The sequence below is a fragment of the Mauremys reevesii genome, linkage group 2 (assembly GCF_016161935.1).
Source record: "Mauremys reevesii isolate NIE-2019 linkage group 2, ASM1616193v1, whole genome shotgun sequence".
Taxonomy (NCBI): domain Eukaryota; kingdom Metazoa; phylum Chordata; order Testudines; family Geoemydidae; genus Mauremys; species Mauremys reevesii.
In genome coordinates this window covers 23,256,771-23,280,998 of record NC_052624.1, presented here as the reverse complement: position 1 = coordinate 23,280,998, position 24,228 = coordinate 23,256,771, and the positions used below count along the sequence as shown (strand labels likewise).

Sequence of the window (24,228 nt, the reverse complement as noted above, 5' to 3'; positions counted from 1 at the left end):
TATAGAAGAAAAAAATCTCAGTCAAGTTTTTTTTTTTTTTAATTAAAGAAATCTGGAAAATCATGCCAAGGAAGTGTGATCAATTATAGTTAAGGATCTGGTTGTCATATTTGTTCAATCTTGGATATGGAGTTTGAAAATAGTTTCCAATGTAAGGCATGAGTAATGTCTGGAAAATGGTTCCCAAAAAACAAACTGTCTTCAGATTTATTTCTAGAAATACACAGGACCTTTTCAAAACTGAGCTTTTGCTGTTCTGTAATATCTAGTGGGAGTGTTTTATTTTTAGCTGAGAACAATTCTCTGCTTGCCCAGACCAAAAGCAGGGCCAAATTAATGACTATCTTTTTTTATCCCTGCTAACAAAAAGTCTGATGGGACAAGAGTTCAAAGTAGATGGAATTTCCTCATGTGTTATTTCTGTGTAGCAAGAGAGACACTGGTCTAAGAAATGACCAAACAGCCTCTGAACAAGTAGTCAATTTAAGATTAATATCTGAAAGACAGTGGAGAAGTTCCCAGTACATAGAAATTCCACCAGGATTAAAGACACGGCATAGAATTTATATAAATCTAACCAATGATTCACAGGGGTTCTCAAACTTCATTGCACTGCAACCCCCTACTGACAACAAAATTACTACATGACCCCAGAAGCGGAGGGAAGGAGCCCGAGCCCCACCGCCCCGGGTGGGGGTGGAGCTCAGGCTTCAGCCCTAGGCCCCAGCAAGTCTAATGTTGGCCCTGGTGACCCCATTAAAATGGGGTCATGGCCCACTTTGGGGTCCCGACCCACAGTCTGAGAACTGCTGGATTAGAGTTAATTTTCAAACAGTAACTCTTCAGTCCAAATTAAGATCCAGGGTTTTCATTGTAATGTGTATAGTTTTTTCTGCCATTTTAGATTTTGTGACCTACAATCTATTTTACTTCTACTGCTTTGTTATATGCTGGGACAAGAGAGGGTGGCTATCATCCCCCTGGGATCCTCAAAAAATGCACTAATTTTCATAAAGCCATTTCAGTAAGCAAAACTGTACAATAAATATGTCAGAAGTAAGAATCATACTTGCTTGTCTCATCCTAATCTCCACTTATTCACATCATAGAAAGCAAAAACAATTTTGCTCATCTGGCAGTATCTGTCCCAGGTGAGACCCAAAACGTGAACATGAGAGTGTCATAGTTCCTCAGACACACAGGAAAACTTGCTTTATCTGTCTCAAGCCAGAGCACCAGTCCACTACTTTAATAAAGACTAGATTCACAAGCAGTAAAACAAAAGTTAGATATCTATTTGGAACAAAATTTGTGTAAGTGAAAGAAGAAACTCACCTCTGTTTTAACTTTAATCACACCTTCTTCTGTTAGAGTACTTGTCTCTATGACAGGAAATCCTTCTGCTTCTAAATTTTCAAACATTTTCTAAAAAACAAAGAGAACACACAAAAATAAAGTACGTTCTGATTATTTCTTAAAGATCACTGTTTCCATCTCATTAAACTAAGTCAAACTTCTAATCTCATCTCAAAATAAAAAATTTCTTCTGACATTATTGAACAACTGTATTATTAATATATGTTTTTCCTAAAGAGGAACTACAGAAACTTTGCATAGACTAACTTTTACACATAAATACTTTATGGATATCAGATGTAAACAGTAAGTTAAGTAACAAATAGAAAAAATATATATACATTAGATAGGTGCTCAGAACTTGTGAAAATCAGGGTAACCTGTATGCATATGAAAATCAGGCCTGTGTGTGCAGATACTACTTTATACATAACTTCCATTCAGACAGTTCAAGACAGTGTGCCTCACACTAGTACTCAGTTGTCTCTACCCAGAAACTGTTGGGTGAGGTTCACTGGCCTGTGTTATGCAAGAGTTCAGATCAGATGACCCTTTCTGGCCTTACTATCTATGAAATCAACAGGAGCTATGGGTGCTTTGCACTTATGAAAAATCAGGCTAATCTCTCTCACACACGTACCCCCCATACATGGAAATACACAAACACACCCCTTAGTAGGTATTCATGATTTTAAAAAAATAAAAAAAAATCGAGATTCAAAGACCTACTCACTCTTCATCAGATTATTAAACTGTCTGATTAACAAGTTACACAATGAAGTTCATCTGTGCACATTATAACGTATATTATTCCACAATAGAGGCATATAATGCTTTTGTAAATTATGAAAAGAAGAAAAGGCCTTCTAACCTGATTTTCTTCAGGAAGTTCAGAAATCCTCTTCACATCACACTTGTTCGCTACGATTATAAGAGGCTAATAGAAAGAAAGTAAACAATATTATTCAGCTTATTGATTCACATTGTGAAAAATTAGATTTGACTAGTGTTGTAAATCAGATCTACCTTATTAGCAAATAGTGGTTTAATATTTCTGAAGAGTTCTAGCTGCTCCTCCAAGCTATGCCCGCACTGCTCAGACACATCCATTACAAAAAGCACAGCAGCACGAAGATGTGCAAGCGCTGTTATAGCCTGCATCTCAATGGTATTCCTCTCTTCCAAAGGATGATCCAAAATACCAGGGGTATCTACCACCTAAAATTTAGATTAACATAATTAACTCACACCTTAACATAAATTAGCCACAGAAGTAATAAGATTGTGGGGGTTAGAGATCAATCAATCTTTCACAGTATGTTTGTGCTTATTGGTTAGGAAAGAAGCAAAGCAGAAACATATCAAACCTGCCCTCTGCAACATACACTGGCTTCCCATAGAATATCATATTAAGTGCAAGGTCTCAGTCCTTATCTTCATAGGCCCCCCCATGACCAGGCCCCAGGATATCTAAACAATCATCTAAAGCTACAAGACAAAGACAGTGATCAACAACTATTACTCCTGAGAGAATTCTGCGCCAAAAAAATAAAAATTCTGCAAACAGTATGTTAAAATCCTGCATATTTTATGTGTCAATAAATAAATGTGGACGCCCCAAGCATGGTAGTGGGGAGCACAGGCCACTGGCTGCACGGAGGTGGAGGATCACCCTGGCAGCCCTCCCTTCCCCCCAGGACATGGACTTGGCGGTGAGGCTGCATCCAACCCTGACACAGCACAAGGACTGGGCCTACCCCAAAAACACTCTGGGGCCCTGCCCCTCCACAACTGCTGCACCAAGACAGTATGCAAGAGGAACAGAGTCCCTCATGCACACCCGCCCTGGCGCCCAATCCAGATGTGTTGCAAGCAGGCTCAGCCCAGCAAGATCCAAGTGTGGAGGGGCTTCATGTGGGGTGATCGGGTTCTGTGTGGGGCAATCTGTGTGCAGGAAGCTAGGTGGGGAGTCCAGGACTCTGCAGGGGGTCCAGGTGCAGATAGCTGTGGCTCAGCAGAAGGGTCTGGGTGTGGGGAGATGGGACTCAGCAGGGGGGTTCCAGGTGCTGGGGAAGTGGAGCTCAGTGGGATGGGGCTTCAAGTGTGGACAGGCTGGCTGAGTGCAGGGGTGGGGGTATGGATGCAGGAGGGTGGGGCTTGGCAGGGTCTGGATATAGGGGGTCCAGATGCATGGGGTTAGGTGGATGGGAGAGCAGCTCCCTGCACACTGACCCCTTCCCCCAAGCCTGGGGAGCCATGGGGTCATGAAGTGGCGGAAGGGAGGGGTACGGAGCTTCCTGCATGGGAAGGGTCTAGGGGTGGGTCTGGCACAGCCCCAGCCGTTCCTTGCAGGGGAAGAGACAGTCCCATCCTCCTCCATCCCCAGCCAGGACTAGCAATTGAGCCCAGAACACGGTAGGAGCCGCTGGCCAGGGCGTCTCCAGCCCCACAGTGATTTACCTCTCCGCCCACTGCTCCGGGCACCCAAAATGATGCGCCAGTGCTGCTGGGGTGGGAGGCATGACTGCTCTTACAGCTTACCTATGCTTCCCCATCATTTTCTGCAGGGAAGCAAAGAAATCTGCAGGGGACATGAATTCTACATGTGAGTAGTGGCGCAGAATTCCCCCAATAGTAAACTATGCTCTTCTGGCACAATGGAACTCTCAACAATAAGAGTAAAGCTTGTATGTGCATGAGAGCGCACCTTCTCTGGGGGCAGTCTGAGACTGTGGAATGAACAGCCCCAGGAACTTAGGAACCTCACCATTTTCTGCTTCAAGTGCAAAGCACGTTTCTTTGACCTGCCTTCTCTAACAGAAACACATAGCAACAAATATATTTATATTAAAGAGAGAGAGAGCGCGCGCGCTCCAAAACAGGACATTCTCTCATTCTTTCCCCAGAGAGAGAAGCATGTGCAGTAGAACAAACAACATAAGACAGATGCGTAGTTATGTGGCTTAATATACTACTGGAAGGTGCTCAGATACTATAGTGATACGCATGGTATAAAAACCTAAAAGAACAGATGCTGACAATCGCATCTATATATATAGTTTCCTTTCAGCCAGGAGTTTGTAATTTCATTTGAAGTAAGACCATGAAAAATGAATAAGAAAACAATAGTATTTGTGTTAAAATAAGATGAGACTGAGTACTTCAAATTATAGTCAGAGAAAAGAGTATCACAGTAATACAAGGAAAGACTACCTGTAGTTTGTGTGCATTTTCACTTTGACTGAATCAGAAGGAGGGAGACCTGCCCTGACCTGATCCAGTCTGGAGATGAATCACTGTCTCTTACTACTCAGGAGTTATACAAGTGCCCTGTCCCTCCCAGCAACTGAAAAACCCCAGGATCTACATTTTTAGAATAGCTTCTGATAGCTGACCTTACTCAGCACATTATGTAGAGAGATCTTACACAGCAGTTCTCTAGGCACAGTACTTTAGAAATAGCCATCAGCAAGCAAATGGTATTCTCAACAGCAACAGGATCCTAACCAATTCATTCCTGTGGAAACAGAGCGGTAAGTTAGCAATAACGCTTACCTGCCAACGCAGATACCTATAATCCATGTGTCCCACAAAGAGGGATTTTGTGGTAAAGGCATAAGGCTGCACTTCCACATCTGCTCTTGTCACCTTAAAACAAGAAAAATCCCCAAATAAAGATTTTTTTCATTTACTGAGATAATTATTTTCCAGACAGCAGCAGGTCAGACTAGATGATCATAATGGTCCCTTCTGACCTTAAAGTCTATGAGTCTATATCAATTATCATGCACTTCCTTTGCTACATCAAAGTAGTTATTATCAATGGTTTTCTATAGAAGGTTAATACACTTATTCATCTATCTGGGGGGAAGATTTTACCACACTGGGGAAGCTTATGATACAATAAATTGATTTAAAAATAAATCTGTTTTTCATTTCCTTCTACAGCCCTGAGATTCATACTAAATCCCTAACCTTGTACAGAGACCTGCTAGCTGAGATCCTTGGGTAGAGTCCCAATAGTTCAAATTATTTAAACTTTGAAGTAATATTTTTTACAACAAACTCACAAACCTTGTTTATAAAGCTCGATTTTCCAACATTTGGGTAGCCACACAACAGAAGAGTTCGTGTATTGGGATCAATAGTTGGCAAACGGGACAAATGTTGTCGCACTGAAAAGTTTAAAAAGCTTTAATTAATTACATGGGTGATAAAATAAAGTTTAAACGTACAAAAATAGAAAGGAAGAGATCTTTCTTTGTAGATGGGAAAGCTTCTGATTTTATTCAGAAACAACATTATTCAGAAACCACATTTAATTTGGACCTATTTTTGCATTAAGTTTCCTTTTGTAAGTGGTTCATAAAGTGTTAATAAATTATTAATAAAGCATGTTACAAGAATGAGTTGAATATGTTATAGTTATACGTACATCAGTAGAAGGTGTTCTAGACGGTTATAAACAACCTATTGGACCTTTAACAATTAACCATTTATGAAAACATTTATTAACCTGGATAATCTATTTACAAATGGGAACTTAATATAAAGTGTGCCTGATTCTTGTAAATATTATATTTTAATTAACACATCACCCCCCCTCAATTAGCTATAATGTGAACAAGAGGCAAAAAGGGCCACAGAGAAGAACGTATAAAAATATTTGGCCTCTATTAAATCAGAGGCAGGGAATTGATACAGATAAATGACGACAGCCTATATCATTTAGTCAAAGTAAATCAAATACTAGGAAAAATGCACTGTACAAATGTGAATGCAATACTTAAGACACGGTCAACAAGGTGGGTGAGATAATATCTTTTATTGGACCATCATCTGTTGCAGACAGACAAGCTTTTGCGTTTACACAGAGCTCTCTTTCAGGTTTGGGAAATGTATTCAGAGTGTCTCCGCTAAATAAAAGGTAGAACAGACTGTTTAGCAAATGTAGTTAACACATTTCAAGGGATCATTATGCTAAACAATCTGTTCCACCTTGCATTTAGCTATGACACTCTGAGTACCTTTCCTAGACCTGAAGAGCTCTAGGTAAGCTCAAAAAGCTTGTTGTCTCTCTCACCAACAAAAGATGGTGAAATAAAAGATATTACTTCACCTCCCTTGTTTCTCTAATATTCTGGGACCCACAGGGCTACAACACCACTGCAAATAACAAGAAATCTAGTCAGTTTTAGAAACAAGTTAAGAATACTTCAAGGTACTTAATCTTTCAAAGGCTCCTGCGCCAATTATTTGTGCCGATTATATTTTCCTGGGTTTTTTTTTTTAAATGTTTTTCCCTCTCCTCTTGCCATGCAAAACATCTCAGAAAAAGCAGGTGTATTTGACTGACTAGTCAGGAGAAATAGTGAAACTAACCACAAAATGTTGATAATTTCCCAAAGTAAATAAATTGAAAAAAGAAAAAAAATGTTTTTCCTCAAACCTTTCAGTTAAAGTAAGATTAGATGCTATTTATAAAAACAATTGGTAAAAAGTCTTCATGCGCAAGTCTGTATTTTAAATTCTCTCTTCAAAATTCTTCATTTTACTATATCTGCAATACATACCTTGTTCCAAATATTCTAAACTTTGCTTCTGCCTTTTGATAATTGTGCACATACGTCCAAGAGCTGCCCGTTTCAACTGTTTGCATCGATAAAGGGAATCACCGTATTTCATCAGGCGCACATAATCTTTAGAAACACTATTGCAGGAGGAAAGAAAAGGTTAATCTGTTGTTATGACAAAAACAAGCCACAGAAAAATAAGTTAAGATATCTTACTTGTCAATCAGATTCTTGGCAATATTAATCTGTCCTAAGGCCAACTTGTAATGATCTTTGTCATAGAGAACATTCATCAAATCTGCATAAAAAGGATGGATATCCTAAAAAAGCATAAAATAAATTAATCAAAACCTTTTCTGGATGTTTTCTTTCATGAACGTAAAGACTTCTTACTACTAATTTGAACTTTTTCATAGATACAAACCAGTGGTACAGCTGACAAGTACAAACTGAAGACCATTTTCCATATCTAAAAATCTCTAAAGAAAATAATCTGCTTATCCATACATTTGAATGTTTTTTCCATAACTTTGATTCCCTGCTTTATATTTCATTGGACTGAAGCTAAATTTCTGCTTGTGCCTTTTTCTTTGTAAGAATATTTTTTGTTAAAAAGGAAAAAATATGCACGATTATATTGTATAGAGGGAAACTGCAAGCATACTGTATAGTGGCAGCCTTTTTTCTAACATACTTCTGCTATTGTGGGAACACAGCAAAGTAATTCCTCTCTTTCACTGAACCCTAAATTCTGTAAGATTCATCTCTTTTTAGGCAGACAATTTTTCATGCCTGAATAAACTCATCAGCATATGAAGAGTGCACCTTCTTCACATCAATTCTTTTTGAAGAGAGTTTACAACACATCCCTTCATCTCTGTGTAAAAGAATCAGAGAGAATATTTTACCCATCTAGGTGCTTTATTTTTAGAAACTTAACCACATGACACAGATACCAAACTAGTTTAGCAAATACAGAAGCTGTACTTCAGAACTTTGTAATGGAGATCAGCCATTAGAAATAGAAGTCAGAAAAACCCCCACGTAAACTAAAGTCTCAATTCTGCATCGGATTAAGTACAGGCAGATTCATGTGCATACACAAAGCCCCAGTCACTGAAGACTGCACATCTGCAACTGCAAGATCACGGCATTAGACTGTAAACACACTGATCAGACCTATATTTGGATGCTCATTCTTTCCTACAAAACATTTGGATGGCAATAACTGTGAAAATAATATCCTATGTTTCCTTAGCACCTTTCACTAGAAATAGGTGGTCAAAGTCCTTTAACAGCCTATATTTCTTTACCCATCATTCAACTGAAGTTTCTATCAAATTTAAACGTATCTAGAAGTTAGTGCTAAAACTCCCACTCCTGGAAGAAGTGCTGAGAGACCTTTAATCACCACTGGTGGTTAAGACATCGATTTTTTACCTCTCGTCTACAAGACGTGAGCTCCTGGAAAAAGTTGCCCTAGAACCCTGTTCGAGCCCTGATTCAGAACTTTACTCAAAAGAAATAGAGCCACCTGAGTTATCAATACCTCTTCCTGCAGATATAATTTTTCTTCCAAAGTCTCCTATCCAAGTAATGTCAGCCTGATTTTGCTTAGCCAACAAAACCTCACAAGACCACAATTTACAGTCACAGCATTAGATCTGATGAATTTAAGGTACACTTTCTTTCACTTATCAGTTGCCAAAGTCACTTACATCTAATTTTGGGAAATCTGTTAAAATCTGGGTGAGTCTGTCATGGTAATTTTGCTGGGTGTATTTAACTTTTCTCATGTAAAACTGTCGAATGCGGTGGATTTGATAATGCTTATGAATGACTGTCGGAGTCTTTCGCTGAGTCTTCGACAATGTCAGATCTATGAAGTCCTGAAAGAAAAGTACAATTATCAGCAAAGACTGTATTACTTATTACTAAGAACCCATATTCTAATATGGAAGTTATTTAGAAAAGGAAAACAGAGCAGTCAAGTGTTTTAAAAAAAAGACTCTTAAGCAGTTATTGAAAGAATCAGTACACACTTCACACCACACTTTTACCCGCAGTTAGGTTGATAGAATACAATGCATCCACTTTCTATCATTGTTGTGGAAGTTAAGAATTTTGCACATTGTGTGGGATAACCAAGTTTTTTGAAAGAAAAAAGCTGTTGTGCAGCTTCAAAGGCATCAGTAAAAAACATAGATAGCATGTCACTCCAATTTTAAGATATCTAAACAAGTCCTTCCATTAAATTAAGTTCAGACCACCCAGTCCCATGCACCACCCACAAGTTTGAAAGCAGAACCTTTCATTCTTTTATCCAGTGTTCATTTCAGCTATGTAAGAGACAGCCTCCTTTTCCTACATTCTTTCAGGGAACTGCCATGTATCCACTATCAGTGCTAGATCTCAACTGATTGGGGTGGGCAGTAAGGTGTTCAGTTGACGGCCCAAATCTCTACAGCTTCCTCCCTCTCTGCTGGCCTGTCTGAGTCCAAGTTTGGTGAGGCACAGATCATAATGAAAGGCTTCATTTCCTTCCCTCCACCCCCCCACCCGACTTTTGACAATGTTAAATAGGGGGAGAAGAGTTGTTGGTTTTGTCCAGGTATTTTATTGACCCACTCTGAGTTGTGTACTAAGTTATGTGTGTGCAGCACCTGCATACTCTCACAATAGATACTATATGAAACAATAAGTTATTGTGCATAAAAACATTTCTCTATATTTTCCTGTTGGAGCAATTCCTTATAATATGCACATTACTGTCCTTTCTCCAACAATCTGACCACCCAGCTCAGGCTTTGAACCCTGATGAAACTCCAAAGCCAATTTCAAACCATTTTCACAGATTTTAAGCAACTGTCTCTGAAGAGAGGTAATGAAGGGTTGGGAGAAGAAGAGTCAACGGAAGTCTGAAGGATGCAGGCACTCATTAGAATTGTCACTGGTATTTACATATGCCTCTGAAAATGGCACAGAACTTCTGAAGCTCAAAATAATGATTGAAAGCAGGCCTGTTCTGCATTTAGAAAGGAGAAACAAAAGGTGACTGTCCCGAGAAAACCAAAATTTATAAGCTCTCTTGGATGTAATCACTTTATATAGAGAGCCTTTAGAGAGAGGCTTGCTATGTTTAGCCACAAGAATTTACCTCTTAATCTTAAATTTGTTGAAGTCTTTTTTTAACAAGGACAATTTTATTCACATTTCAGACAAGAGTAATAGGTCCCATTGAGGGAGTTCTGCACATTCAGGATTACACACATAGCAGTGACAATAACTCAGATTATCATAAAACAATGAATTTCTTATAATAACCATTACTTGTGATAGTACCTTATGCCCAGTCATTTACCCTTTGTGTGGCAGATTTTCATTGTTTAATTTCTCTCCCTATAAAAGTTAATACTGAGCACTTACATACTAAAAGAGTATATAAATATTAAATAGAGTAATTAATCTTTGCCAGGTAACTAAATATATTACAGAAAGGGAAACTGAGGTACAGACAAGGATTTGTTTAAGGCCAGACACTAAACCAGTAAGAGTCAGGATTACAATTTAGAAAATTCCTGCCTGTCAAACCATAGTTTGGTTTAAATACTAACAAGCTCCAAGTTTCTGCTATGTAGGAGGACCTGTTACAGAAAATGTGTGCTTATGTTTAAATTTGACGAAGACTTTACTAGCTCCCTGGAAAAGCACAAGACAGTCATATTTGATAACCATCACCTTTCCCCAGTACATTTCACATGTGTTCAGTGCAAACACTGCTTCAGTGAAACCAGCCTGAAGCCACTACGCCAAAGACTAGATCTGCTGTTGGGCTGAGGTGGTTTTCACCAGAGAGGCACCCCGCTCTTGTGTTAGCTTCACAGGGCAGAGGTGCCTGTGACATGCACGCAGCCCAATACTACACTTCTCCTCCACCACCCCACGCCTGCGCTAGGGCCCCCCCCCCAACTCCCACTCCTCTGCTGGGCCCCTGCCCCCCCAACTCCCCCTCCTCTGCTGGGCCCCCCCAACTCCCACTCCTCTGCTGCCCCCCCCCAACTCCCACTCCTCTGCTGGGCCCCCGCCCTGTGCCGGTCCCCTCATCCAGCTCCCCCGCCCCGGCCCGTGTGCACGGCCGGAGGCTGCCCGGGGCAGTGAAGGTCCCACGCGCTGGGCACGGGGCGGGGCAGCGCCCCCGGCACACATGGCTCCAGCTCAGCACGAGCTGCCGGACAGCGGCCGGCAGGAGAAAAGGGGCGCGCGCCCCCCGCCGCTACCACTGCGATGGCGCTGACGGGGGATGGGAGAAGCGCTTCACCTTGGCGGAAGGAACCACCATAATCTTCTTAAAGTTGTAAAGCGCCATGGCCGCAACCTCCGCGCGTGTCTGCCTGCCTAGCTGGCCGGGTCCGGAACAACCCTGTACAGTCTCGCGAGACTTCCGACGAGGTGCTCAGCCCGGGACAAGAGTTCAAATATCGGCCCTTTGTCAGCCGCGCGCCTTGGGCACAGCGCCCCCTGCCGTGGCGGTCTGAACTGCAGCGCCGCCCTGCGGCCAGACTGTGCCGCCGGGAACCGAGCCCGAGCGAAAGGGTCCGGGACCGGGGGGCGGAGAAGCAGAAAGAAGCTGCAGGAGCATCTAGTCTGAGGCCTGGTCTACACTAGGACTTTAATTCAAATTTATCAGCGTTAATTCGAACTAACCGCTCAACCGTCCACACCAGGAAGCCATTTAATTCGAACTAGAGGGCTCTTTAGTTCGAATTTGGTACTCCACCCCGGCAGGTGGAGTAACGCTAAATTCGCACTTGCTAGCTCGAATTAGGCTTGGTGTGGATGCTAATCGAACTTAGCAGCTCCGGGAGCTATCCCACAGTGCACCACTCTGTTGACGCTCTGGACAGCAGTCCGAGCTTGGATTCTCTGGCCAGCCACACAGGAAATGACCCGCGAAAATTTGAATTCATTTTCCTGTCTGGGCGGTTTGAATCTGACGTTCTGGTTGCACATCGGGGCGAGCTCCGCAGCACCTGCAACGATGCAGAGCTCTCCAGCAGAGGAGTCTGGGCAATCCCAGACTAGAAAGAGGTCCCCAGCATGGAGTGACCGGGAAGTCCAGGATCTGATCGCTGTGTGGGGCGAGGAGTCTGTGCTCTCAGAGCTGCGCTCCAACAAGCGGAACGCGAAGACCTTCGAGAAGGTCTCTAAAGCCATGAAAGACAAAGGATACAGCCGGGATGCGATGCAGTGCCGCGTGAAAGTGAAGGACCTAAGACAAGGGTATCAAAAGTCAGAGCGGCAAACGGACGCTCCAGAGCCCAGCCCCAGACATGCCGCTTCTACGAGGCACTGCATGCCATTCTAGGTGGGTCTGCCACCAGTGCCCCACCAGTGACGGTGGACTCCGAGGACGGAATAGTGTACCGGGACAGTTCCCCCTCCCTGTTCGCCGATGGGGAAGATGAGGAAGGGTCTTTGGAGGACGGCGCAGGCGACATCGAACCCACTCCCGCTTTCCCTGACAGCCAGGATCTCTTCATCACCCTCACAGAGATCCCCTACCAACCGTCCCCGCCCGTTAACCCGGACTCGGAATCAGGGGAAGGATCAGGCGGTAAGTGGTACAAACAGGGAAACATTTATTTTTTTAAGAAACAGGGATATATATAAAAAATAGAAATACTATGTAAAAATTTTTAAATATGAAACTATACAAACAGCAGGTCTACACAGATAGGAATGGAGCAATAGTCCTCTGGGGACAGTTCAAAAAAGCTCTCAGAGAGCAGCTGGAAAAGCCTCAGCAAGAGGTTTCTTGGGAGAGGTGCTTTATTGGGTGCTCCGTTGAAGCACACTCTTCCGCGCCAGGCCATCCTCAGGTACAGGGGGACCATCGCCTCAACGAGCATGGCGGCGTATGGTCCTGGTCTGTGCAGGGCTTCTGTTAGCATCCGCTCTCTCTGTGTGCGCCTGACACGCCTCAGGGTGATGTCGTTGTGGAAGTGCTGCATCTAATTAGTGGAATTAGTGTACTGTTACTATTGTGCATGGTAGACTTTTACTTTGCATAAGAATGACCCTCGCTTAACAGAGTTTTACTTTGCATAAGAATGACCCTCGCTTAACAGAGTTTTACTTTGCATAAGAATGACCCTCGCTTAACAGCCACGTGTTGCAGGCCACAGAGGAAAAGCATACAGGGGTCTTTCCGTTCACTGGCGGGAGGTGCCGCATAACGCTCATCTTTTCTGCTTTGCACATTGCCTCCAGCAGGAGAGCACAGCTAAGCACTAACTGATAAGCACTCTGTACTGTAAGGCTTACCAGGACTTTGTGCAAGAGGGATGCAGCTGTCTCTCCTCGCTTGTGCGCTATCCAGTGCAATCACGCCGCCAATAAGAGCGTATTCCGAAATCTCGGACTAGTTCCGAGATCTCCTGAGACTTGGTTCCCTGTTTGGTCTTCTTAACTGAAACTGACTAGACTGTGTTTACTGTTGGCAAACATGTATTTGTTCAAGGAAATCACCTACTTTTTCGCATCACACAGCTTCGGCTCCTTCCCGGACTGCCCCGCCATCCCCCTCGCAGAGGCTGGCTCAGATTAGACGCCGCAAGAAAAAGACAAGGGACGACATGTTCCAGGAACTGATGGCCAGCTCCAGAGCGGAGGCGGCAGAGCAGAGACAGTCGAGGGAGAGCCTGTGTCAGCAGCATCGCACACACATGGAACGGGAGGATAGGTGGCGGCAGGAAGACCAGCAGGCGACTCAAACGCTGCTTGGTCTAATGAGGGAGCAAACGGACACGCTCCGGCGCCTTGTAGATGTTCTGCAAGACCGCAGTCAGGAGGAGAGAGCCCCCCTGCAGTGCATCTGCAACCGCCCTCCAACGCCAAGAAGTCCTGTCCCCCCCTCACCCAAAGTGACAAGACGGAGGGGCGGCAGGGGCCGTGAGAACTGTCCCTGCACCGCAGCACACCGATAATGTTCGAGACAACTGTCACGCTGTAAATTTGTACAAGCTCTTTCCTTAAAGCATCAACCAGTCCCAACTCCAAGTTCAACCCCCCCACTGTTTACTACATTATTAAAAGCGGTTTTGTGTTACTGACTGTTTCCGTCCCGTTTCTGGTGTCAGAAGACTTTCTGTTGTTCTGTACGGGGGGGGGGGGGTTGTAATTTCACTGCATAGCCCACAGTGCCATGCTACAGACTTGGCTGCAGGGTCAACTGCAGGGCACACACAGACTGCAGTCACTAGGCACCAGGGACAGTCTGTGTGGTGTATGCTGCCCCGGGTCTTTCCTTGATGTGTATGCTTGTGCAGGGTCCTGGTGCCTGACATCCCAGAATGTAAAGGCAGGCTTCCCTTCACATGCACTTGGACCGTAGTCACGATCCTCCCCGGTGCCCTGAGCCCCAAAAAGAGACCTCATCCAGGGGCAGATACTCACCCTTCCCCCACACCCCTCACCCCTTCCAACGCCCAAACCCACAGCCGTCATGTTAACCCCTATCCAAAGACGGCACCCCTCGCCCCTTCCTGCAAACCCACCCATCAGTGCACACCTTAACCAGCACAGAATGCTTCCATGTTTCAACGAAGAAAGACAAATGCAAAGTCAACGAAAGATTTATTATTAATTACTAAAACATGTCCTTAGTTTTAAAAAGGCCTTCGGAAGTGGGGGAAACTTGGTTTATGATCAGGCTCTCTTAAAATCAAGTGGACAGTCACAGGTTACCCTGCTCTGCGAGGAAACTCGCTTTCAAAGCCTCCCTGATGCATATCGCTTCCCGCTGGGATATTCTCTCAGCACGGGTGTCTGGCTGATCGTAAACAGCAGCCAGGCGATTTGCCTCAACCTCCCAAGCGGCCAAAAAGGTCTCGCCCTTGCTCTCACAGAGATTGTGGAGCACACAGCAAGCAGCAATAACTACGGGGATATTCTTTTCGCTGATGTCCGAGCGAGTCAGTAAGGTCCGCCATCTCCTTGAGACGTCCGAAGCACACTCCACCACCATTCTGCACTTGCTCAGCCGGTAGTTGAAGAGTTCCTTTTCACTGTCCAAGGCGCCTGTATAGGGCTTCATGAGCCAGGGCATTAGCGGGTAGGCCGGGTCCCCGAGGATCACTGTAGGCATCTGCACATCCCCAACCGTTATTTTGTGGTCCGGGAAGAAAGTGCCTGCCTGGAGGCGTCTAAACAGACCAGAGTTCCTGAACACACGCGCGCGTCATGAACCTTGCCCACCCACCCGACGTTGATGTTGGTAAAACGTCCCCTATGGTCCACCACAGCTTGCAGCACCATTGAAAAGTAGCCCTTTCGGTTAATGTACTCGCTGGCCTGGTGGGCTGGTGCCAGGATAGGGATGTGAGTCCCATCTATAGCCCCACCGCAGTTTGGGAATCCCATCGCGGCGAAGCCATCTATGATGACCTGGACATTTCCGAGAGTCACTACCTTTGAGAGCAGTTGCTCAACGATTGCGTGGGCTACTTGAATCACAGCAATCCCCACGGTAGATTTGCCCACGCCAAAGTGGTTCGCTACTGACCGGTAGCTGTCTGGCGTGGCAAGTTTCCAGAGGGCTATGGCCACTCGCTTCTGCACACTCAGGGCTGCTCGCATCCTTGTGTCCTGGCGCTTCAGGGCAGGGGACAGCAAGTCACACAGTTCAAGGAAAGTGCCCTTACGCATCCTGAAGTTTCGCAGCCACTCTGTGTCATCCCAGACCTGCAGCACTATGCGGTCCCACCAGTCTGTGCTTGTTTCCCGGGCCCAGAATCGCCATTCCACACCATGAACTTGACCCATTGCCACCATGATCTCCACTGCCCGGCGTACCCTGCTTTCTGAGAGGTCTGCGCCACTCTCCTCACCGTGCTGCCGGAGCCTCCTCGCCCGGTTTCTCAGCATCTGACTGTGGAAGAGGTGGACGATAACGTGCGAGGAGTTGACAACGGCCATAAGTGCAGCGATGATCGCAGCGGGCTCCATGCTCGCAGTGCTGTGGCGTCCGCGCTGTAACCGACCAGACAAGGGCGCGAACAGATTTCCCGCCGGCGCTTTCAAGGAAGACAGGGAGGGCGGGATTGACGGTTCAATGACGACACATTTTTCCCCCCAGCATGAATTGGGGGGAAATCCCACAATTCCAATGGGCAGCGGGGAGTGCGGGAACTGTGGGATAGCTTCCCACAGTGCACCGCTTCCAAAGTCGAAGCTGGCCCCGTGAATGTGGACTCAGAAGTTCGAATTTGTGTATTTAGTATGGATACACAAATTCGACTTATTAAGGTCGAATCCACAAATTCGACTTAAGTAGATTCGAAATAGTCCTGTAGTGTAGACAAGCCCTGACCTGCTGCCTAGAGCTGCTGCCCGCAGCCGCCTCCTCTCAGCGCCGGGCTCGACTGAGGCGGGCAGCTGGCTCGAACCCTTGGGTGGATGGAGCCCCCCATCCCTGTGTAAAACACCCCCCGGACCCAGCACCCCGCGGGTAACTGTGCGCCTGGGTGCCCGCCACGCCGCATGGATCCGGCTTCAGCCCCCAGTATGTAGGGCTCTGGCGGCTGGCTGGGACCAGGATTTAAAGGGCTGGGGCTCCCCTCAGCAGCAGGAGCTCCGGGCCCTTTAAGTCCCTGCCCCAGCCCCGCAAAGCTCGGGGTGCCGCTGGAGTCCTGGGCCCTTTAATTTGCCCCTGAGCCCTGGGGGCTCCCAGCCACCTCTTAAGCTGGGAGCCCCTGGTTGATTTAATGGCCCTGGGGCTCCCAGCCACCTCTTCAGCTGGTGCCCCAGGGCTTTTAAATCTTGAGAGGCCCCACCTCTTCTGGATGAGGCCGCACCTCTTCCGGATGAGACCACACACCCCCTCAGGACTCCGGCAGTACCGGTAAGTCCTGTAAATTACTTTCGCCCCTGCCCACCATTCTGTGCAGGGGCGGCTCTAGAAAGTAGGCTGCCCCAAGCAGCGCGGAGCGCTGCGCCGCCCTTCCCCGGTCCCGCGGCGGGTCCCCTCTTCCCGCGGCTCCGGTTGAGCTCCTGCCGGCATGCCTGCGGCAGGTCCACCGGAGCCCGGGACGAGCGGACCTGCCGCAGTCATGCCTGCAGGAGCTCAACCGGAGCCGCGGGAAGACGGGACCCGCCGCAGTCATGCCTGCGGCAGGTCCGCTCGTTCCGGGCTCCAGTGGACCTGCCGCAGGCATGCCGGCGGGAGCTCAACCGGAGCCAAATGCCGCCCCCCCGGGAAACAGCCGCCCCAAGCGCCTGCTTGGCGCGCTGGGGTCTAGAGCCGCCCCTGATTCTGTGCCAGGCTGGTGAGCCCCTTGGCCAGCACGGGTCTAGTCACTGCTGAACCCTCACTTGGGTTAACCATCAAGCTCCTGCCCGGAGATGTTTTCTAACCCTTTAGTCACACCCTGCTGGTTCTTCTCTGCTCCCTCTCCACTGGATCACCTCCTTCTGCAGCACCTGGCCCCAGCATTCCAGCAGTGGACACACCAGGTGAAAAAACCTCTCTACTCCTACCTGAGATCCAGCTGTTTATACAGCTGAGGATCGCATTCACTGCATTTTTGGTCACAGACATGGTCACAGACATGGTCTACTATGACAGCTTCCCAAGATCAACTCCCACATCCTTTATGTAGGGCTTACATTCTTTGTTAACCATATAAAAAGGCATATTTTAGTTGCTTTGTGCCTGGTTTACCAAGCAATCCAGATTGCCCTGCATCAGTGACCTATCTTCACTACTTATCCTTCTCCCATTGTTTGGGTCCTCTGCAAACTTGATCAGTGATGATTTTATGTTTACTTCCAGGTCATAAAATTGTTAATTAGTGTAGGGCCAAGAACCAAGACCTCTAAGACCTCACTAAACGCATACCTGCTCCTTAATAATTCCCCATTTACAATTACATTTAGAGACCAGTCATTTTTTAAACCATCTAATGTGTGCCATGTAATTTTTGGCTCATTCTAGGTTTTGGTAAAAATGTCACATGGCACTAAGTCAAATGCTTTACAGAAATCTAAATATAATTACATCAGCACTAATATCTTTATCAAACTTGTAATCTCATCAAAAATAAAGTTAGCCTAACAAGATCTATTTTCCATAAACTCAGGTTGACTGGCATTACATTGCTCTCCTTTCATCTCAGTTGTTCCATTATTTTTCCCTGGATCAGTGTCAGGCCTATAATTATGCAAGTCATCCTGTTTACCCTTTTTCAATATTGGCTCAACATTAGCTTTCTTCCAGTCTTCTGGAACTTCTGCAGTAGTCCAAGATTTATTGAAAAATTAACATTAATTGTCCAGCAAGCTCCTGCTCTTTTAAAACTCTTGGATGTAAGTTAGTGGGATGCGGTGTTTTCCCCAGGAATTGAAATTAGTGCGGGTGTTTGAATTTATGGGGGCGGGGGAGGGCAGGGCCAATGAGGGGTGAGACCGTAAGGGTGAAGATGGGCTGTATGGCACCATAGTAAAAACTGAAAAAAAAATTAATGACCATTTTATTAGATTTAACTCATGTTTTAAAATCATCACACAAATTAAAGTTGGCTACTCAAGCCTTCCGTGAAGCACTTCATCTACATCTACATCCTTCTTGGTTTCTTGTTATAATTTTGCACAACTCTGTTAATGAACTTCTTGAATGCAAATGCGTTCATCTTTGGTGGCTTCTCTTGTGTCCGGTACTTCCATTCCTTCACTTGATATGCTCTGTAGTTCATTCACATGATCAGGCAGAAGCACAAAATTCGAAGCACAAAATTCTATTCAGTGATGAAAAAGAACGCTCAGCTGTAGCTGTTACTGGAGTAGCAAGAGATGAATTCCTACTTCTTTCATCCCAGGAAACATAGCATCACATAGGGTCGAGCCACTAGTGATGATAAAAAGGAAGTTGAAGTCAAATCTTCATTCATTTGTCATATGATATTCCATTCTGTGTTCAAATTCTCTATTCTGTCCTGAGCACATGGCAGCCCCATTGCTGGTAGTGCCTTACTTCACTCAACTGTTGGTGTTTTATAGGACAGGGATCTATAAAAGCTACAAAGAGGTTGAGTAGAATCTAGAAGTTGCTGTTGTAGATTTTTAAAAACCAAGTCTGTGTACTTTTTCAGTTGTCTTAACAAACACTTCTTGTCCTCCTCACTGAAGGATTCAATATAAATGCCTTCATTAGTCAACTTCTTGACTGAAGTCTTTGCTTCTTCCAGTACTTTTTCAATGGATAGCTCTCTGATTGATCCAAATGTAGCTTCTATTGCTGGACAAAGACCTACTACTGTTGTAGCAGATGCCTGGATGGCATTGTTTAATGACTCAAGTGGTTTCAAAAGAGAAAATGGCAATAGTCTTCTCTGAAAGTAGTAGCAAATCCACCAGCCTCACTACTTAGATCCATCCCATCTTGGTAGATACTTTCCAAAGCCAGTAATAACAGCTGGAGTAATTTTAAGACAACAGCCAAGGATCACTCATGAAAAAGCCAGAGGGTTTTCCCAGGTTGGACTAATTTGAACTTCAGTCCCAGTGTATCTTCTATATTTTCCAAGATGTTCAGTCTTTTTGGACTCTTGCTGAAAAAATAATATGAAGACATTAAATTTATAGCTTTTTTTAATGTCTTTTGAAGAGTCTGCAGCTCATACTAGTGCTAGTTGAAGTAGATGGCCTCTGTAGTGTGTATTGGAGAGATTAGGGCTACACTTTTCTCTGAGAAAAGCTTGTACTCCACCATGTCTTCCAGAGAAGTTTGCAGCTCCATCAAATACACAAGCAGCCATCAGTTTGGGGTTCAATTGACAAGCATTTAACTCTTCTAAGATGTGGGTTATCACAGATGCAGCCGATGTGTCTTCTATAACTTGAACAGCTACAAATGCATCTACTGGCCTACCACTGACATCAAGATAATGTACACAATGATTTAATACTTGATGCCCATTTGCATTGGTGCATTCATCAACCATTTATGCAAATTTTTTGAACATGGTGAGAGAGTTCTTCACTTTTTCAACTGTTGAGTCTTTCACTGTTGCACAACATGCTTCTAGCCAGTCAGTTTTGTTTCTTGCAGAAAGTTAGTGAGCATTTGCTGGTCTTGTTCAGAACCAGTGTTCAACTTCAGGATGAACAAGTGACAATGCACTTAACACTGGCCTCCAGTTTGTAGTGTGTGTTATCTCTTGCTTAAATAAAAAATATGATGCCACAGCCATGTTTGTTCGCATGAACTGTGTTGTATCTCTAGCATTCTTAACTCCCTCATTAACACTCGCCGGTGTTGTCCTTGGTCAGTGGAGACTCAGAGTTCAGAGGTGCTTTCACATGAGTTCACGTCCCAGGTGGGGGGGCCAGAAGGCACCTTGCTCGTTCCTCCAGCTGCTCACTATTCGCTCTGGCCACAGTTGTTCATTGTGCCACCGTTCACTCCATTGCTCTGTTGCCAATAGCCCTGCACCGTCACCTTCTGCTGCCACCTGCCACTGTGACCTCTGCGAGTTGGTCTCTTGAGGTTCCACCCAGCTCTCAGTGATTTCAGCTGAGCTCTCAGTGGGGGAACCCCGCTGCTAGTGCAGACTGGGCCGTCTCTTCCACAGAAACACTGTCCCACTGTAGGTCTAAGTACTTAGGCCTGATTATCAGTGATTTCAGCTGTGGTGGTCACTAAACAAAACAAAACAAAAGACTATCTATGGAGACTAATCAGCTCTGTCTTTAAACAGTGGAGAGGGGCAGGTCAAACAGTTCTTGTGACTCAAGCAGACCATCAAGCAAAACACCTGTCCCCACCCTTTCTCTTGATGCCCTCGATCAGCACCAGTCTAAGTACAGTTCTACTGCCCTTTACTCATACAGTAAGAATAACATTTCATGCATTAAAATGATTTGTAACCCAACCCCAGCCAAAATCTACCACTTGGGCAACGCAGCTCTGTTTGCTGGATACCTAGGTAGATTAGGTGTGAATGTAAATACAATCTGGTCCTGAAACCTTTCCCCCCAGCCCCCAGCTCATCACTAGCTGTCAGAGAGAGCTCATTTAGACTTTGCTTACAAATCATAATTTGAAATTATTAGGTTGGCCAACGTCATCAAAATGAATACACTGACATTGTCATAAAAAACATCAGCTGTATAAGGAAGTTAGTCTATCTTCATACTTTTCAAATCTATTATACTTTTTCAGATACACATTTTATCATACACTCTATATGCTTTTAAAGTGTGTATTAATGTTTCAATTTCAATTCACATTTCCAAACAATCACTAAATATAATATTTATAATATTTAGAAATTCTCAGGATGTTTTAGTACTGGCAGCATGAGACCTCCAGCATGTGTCACTTAGACTGAAGTCTCCCGTGATTATGCAGCCTTTTTTGCCCTACCCATGAGAGAGAAGTGCTTAAGGAGCTTGTCATCCTGTTCCCCAGTGAAATTTGGTGGGTGGTAGCAGACACTAGCTAATACCCCCATCTTGTGCTTTATCTGTTACAACATTAATCCATAAGGATTCAAGATCATTTTCTTCCGAATTAACAGTGACTCAGAAACAAGTTATGCCATATTTGACATACAGTGCCACTCCTCCCTTCTTGCTCACTTGATCCTTCATAAATAGGCTATAACTAAGGCTAAGTTTGTCACGGAGGTTATGGAAGTCACGGAATCCATGACTTCCAGAGACCTTCCTGACATTCTCTGCTTCAGTCCCAGGGACTGCAAGACTTTGGAGCTGACAGCCAGTCGGGCCCTGTCAGGGTTCCAGCGACAGGCAACAAAGGTGACAAGCGACAGGAAGGGCCCCTGCAAAGTTCCAGCAACAGGTGACAGACTCCTGAGGGGGCCCTTCTCAGGGTTCCAGCAACAGGCAACAACCTTGTGCAGGGGGAGGGGGACACCTTGGGCGAGTGGCTAGGGGTGTCCCATTTTCTCTTTGGGAAATATGGTCATTCTGCAGCTCCCAGCTGCCGTGGCTGGAGGGAGAACGCCACAGCTTCCAGCCACCCATGGTGGCGGGGAACACCATGGAGCTGCAACAGCAAAAAGTCACAGACAGGTCACAGCTTTTGTGAATTTTTCTTTATTGCCCATGACGTGTCCATGACTATTACTAAAAATATCCATGACAAATCTTAGCCTTAGCTATAACCAGGGGCGGCTCTAGAAATCACGCTGCCCCAAGCAGCGCGGTGCGCTGCGCCGCCCTTCCCCGGTCCTGGGGCGGGTCCCTTCTTCCCGCGGCTCCAGTTGAGCTCCCGCTGCGGCAGGTCGACCGGAGCCCGGGACGAGTGGACCTGCCGCAGGCATGACTGCGGCGGGTGCCGTGGTCCCGCGGCTCCGGTTGACCTGCCGCAGTCATGCCTGCGGGAGGTCCAGCCGAGCCGCGGGACGAGCGCCCCCTCCGCAGTTATGCCTGCGGCAGGTCCACTCGTCCCGGGCTCCGGTCGACCTGCCGCGGCCATGACGGCGGCAGGTCCGCCAGCCCAGCCTCCCGCCCTCCCCGGCGGCAGGGGACGCCCCCTACATTTTGCCGCCCTAGGCACCAGCTTGTTTTGCTGGTGCCTAGAGCTGCCCCTGGCTATAACCATTGATTGTTCACATTCCAATCATGTGAATCATCCCACGAGGTTTCAGTCATTCCAGCTAGATCCAATTTATGCTCAAGTGAGCAACTCCTATTCTTGTCTGTCACTCAGGCTCCTAGCACTGGTATATAGACAATTAAATAATTTCTTCTCTTTATGTCCTTTGGTTTCTTGATTATTTTTGTTCTCACCACCTGAGTTGTGTGTTAAATAAGTGCTCATTTCTTCCCTCTTTTACTCTCTCCCTTTGTTGTTAGTTTGAGGCCTTTCAAAACCTCTCTACCTTATCCCACTTACCTAGCCAGCTTTTCACTTCCAGAACGTTCTGCCTCCTTTCTTCCTTTGCTCATGGGATAGGAATGATCTCCAAGAAAATCACTTGAATATTCTTCTATCTCAGCACCCTTCTGAGCTCCCTGAAGTAGTCCATAATCTGAGAGATATTCCGTGACACAGTGTCATTAGTACTGATATGCACCATCACCCGTGGATCCCAGTCCATCAACGTCAGTAGCCTATCCAGTCTTAGGGAGGCATCTCGTGACTTAGCTGTGGTGAGACAGCACACCATCCTGTTTCCCCCAGGTTCTGAAGAATGGAGGGAGGCTGTGGGTGGGAAGTAGTGAGTTGGGGCACTGATTTGGGAGAATGAGGACTCCGGATGGGGAGCAATGAGCTGATTTAAATATCATCCAACACAGGGTGTTAATGAACATGTTTTGCTAAACACTGCTCATTTATTAATCTAGGCAGGACTCAGAGTGGAAAATCAAGGAAAGCAAAGAGAAAATGACAGACACAGGACAAGCCTACAAAGAGCAAACATCAAGCCTAGCAGACGCTCGCCACTCATCCTGAGGCTATTGTATGGCCACTAGCTCCTTGGATGGAAGCTGAAAGCCTCTGCTCCCCCAGGAGACCCAGGCAGCAATGCAAACTGGCAGCGTACCCTGATATCAGAGCTTGCACTTCATATCAGCACCTTTGACCCATCCTGGTGCAGCTAAAGGACACGCTGTAGACATTTAATGGTCTGTACTTCTTGCTACTATTCCTCATCTCTCCCCTCCCTTTCATTTTTCCTTTCCCATACATAACAGTGCAGGAAAAAAATAAATCAATTGATATTTGAAAAAATATATACCTAGAATGGATGGATGTTTGAAAGAATGTTAAGCAGAAGTCTCACAAGAGTCTGTGACAGTTGGACCCTCAAGCCTGGAGAGCTGGAGATGTCAGTAACTTGATGTAACTGAGAAAACTGCTTAAACAAAGATTGTAACTTGCTAAAATTAAGCTTTAGTCACTAGAAAGCATGTTTTGTTTTGTTTGTAACCCAACTGTCTTTTTCTCTTGCTTAATATCACTTAAATCGTTGTTCTTTGTTGATAAACTTATTCTTAGTTTTACTATAGACCAGCTCAGTGCTCTTATATTGAAGCAAACCTAACAAGCTGGTATATGCACGGTCTCTTTGGAGACAGCAAGCTTGTGCGCGTCCCTTGGGAGGGACTGGATGCTATAGAGAGAAGTCTCTGGGGGAACTCAGGAACTAATTCACTAATTGTTATCTGCAAGGCAAGGGTAAGACTGTGGTGGACAGACTGGTGTTGCAAAGAGCTGACACATGGTTTAAAGCCCAGCATAGCTCTCTCTCTCACACACATGGTTTTGTAT

At 45.4% G+C, this 24,228-nt stretch overlaps 1 protein-coding gene and 1 long non-coding RNA gene across 6 annotated transcripts in view; one reads left to right on the top strand and one right to left on the bottom strand.

The window, feature by feature from the left end:
• The window catches only part of GTPBP4 (GTP binding protein 4), a 47,577-nt gene that overhangs the window by 7,313 nt on the left and 16,036 nt on the right, over window positions 1-24,228 (bottom strand). For 2 of the 5 annotated variants that reach the window (XM_039522730.1, XM_039522731.1), the window contains exons 2-10: window positions 22,849-22,984; window positions 8,648-8,818; window positions 7,146-7,249; window positions 6,930-7,066; window positions 5,431-5,531; window positions 4,912-5,004; window positions 2,383-2,574; window positions 2,228-2,293; window positions 1,336-1,425 (exon numbers count right to left, since the gene is read on the bottom strand). In XM_039522730.1, coding sequence (XP_039378664.1) covers window positions 1,336-1,425; window positions 2,228-2,293; window positions 2,383-2,574; window positions 4,912-5,004; window positions 5,431-5,531; window positions 6,930-7,066; window positions 7,146-7,249; window positions 8,648-8,725 — 861 coding nt within the window. In that variant the 5' untranslated portion in view covers window positions 8,726-8,818; window positions 22,849-22,984. Of the gene's footprint in view, window positions 1-1,335; window positions 1,426-2,227; window positions 2,294-2,382; window positions 2,575-4,911; window positions 5,005-5,430; window positions 5,532-6,929; window positions 7,067-7,145; window positions 7,250-8,647; window positions 8,819-11,247; window positions 11,403-22,848; window positions 22,985-24,228 lie in introns of those variants that run through there. The other 3 variants (XM_039522727.1, XM_039522729.1, XM_039522728.1) reach the window with 2 other exon arrangements.
• LOC120397167 lies at window positions 16,777-23,858 on the top strand. The gene is made up of 3 exons (XR_005593698.1): window positions 16,777-16,830; window positions 21,674-21,789; window positions 23,301-23,858. It is a non-coding gene; the product is annotated as an uncharacterized LOC120397167 (long non-coding RNA).